The sequence below is a fragment of the Penaeus monodon genome, chromosome 25, assembly GCF_015228065.2.
Source record: "Penaeus monodon isolate SGIC_2016 chromosome 25, NSTDA_Pmon_1, whole genome shotgun sequence".
NCBI classification, from domain to species: domain Eukaryota; kingdom Metazoa; phylum Arthropoda; class Malacostraca; order Decapoda; family Penaeidae; genus Penaeus; species Penaeus monodon.
Genome location: NC_051410.1, coordinates 39,930,816 through 39,931,700, shown reverse-complemented (window position 1 = coordinate 39,931,700; position 885 = coordinate 39,930,816). Strand labels below are relative to the sequence as shown.

General features: G+C 35.8%; 1 protein-coding gene across 2 annotated transcripts in view; it reads left to right on the top strand.

The window, feature by feature from the left end:
• Positions 1-885, top strand: part of LOC119589261 (deoxynucleoside kinase-like) — a 4,468-nt gene that overhangs the window by 962 nt on the left and 2,621 nt on the right. For both annotated transcript variants that reach the window (XM_037937881.1, XM_037937880.1), the window contains exons 2-3: positions 51-173; positions 420-598. In XM_037937881.1, coding sequence (XP_037793809.1) covers positions 51-173; positions 420-598 — 302 coding nt within the window. The remainder of the gene's footprint in view (positions 1-50; positions 174-419; positions 599-885) is intronic.

Sequence of the window (885 nt, the reverse complement as noted above, 5' to 3'; positions counted from 1 at the left end):
ATAGGATTTTGGCGACTGTTATTAAGGGGCTGTTCATTGTGATTTCTCAGACTCCTTCGGAAAAGAGGAAAAGATCCAGGCCTTTCACGGTTTCAATTGAAGGGAATATAGGAAGTGGCAAATCCACCTTTCTTCAGTACTTTTCAGCCCTACCAGGTGTAGCTACTTATCAGGTATGTTGATGGTAAAATGTGAAAGAAAATGGTGTTCTGTAACTTTATCAAGAGCTGTTGTAATGAAACTTATCCATGTACTGTTTACTTAGGTATATGTTAATGGTACATTTTACTTTGACATATGTGAATGGTATAGTTTGATAAATGTTTATGGTACTTTTACTTTTATGTATGTTAATATTACTTCATTTTCATCCTTTATGTAGCTGCAATGCATAATAGCCAATTGAATTGTATTTGCAGGAACCTTTGAATCTTTGGACTAATCTCCATGGCCACAATCTACTTGGGAAGCTGTATGAAGACCCCAAACGCTGGAGTTTCCTTTTCCAGTCCTATGTCCAGTTGACTCGATTAAATATTCACCTTCAACAGTGCGACAGTCCTGTCAAGCTTATAGAGAGATCATTGCAAAATAACAGGTAATTCTTCTAGAATACAAGTAGAGATGCTAATTTAGTTGTAGCAAGTCCAGTGATCCAAAAGCACTCACAAAAGAGAACAAGTGGGATTATAATTGCCAAGTTTAAGAGACAATCTATTTAAGTAAAAACTGAAGTATGTAGTGTCTGAATGAGATAAAGAGACAGAAATAGGAGTCAGTATTGAAATGATTATTAGGATTAATCACACCAAACTAATTAAGGGGTAATTAGGAAGCAAAGAAGCTCATAGCACATCTTCAAAATGTGGGTGAAGTGAGTTAGAC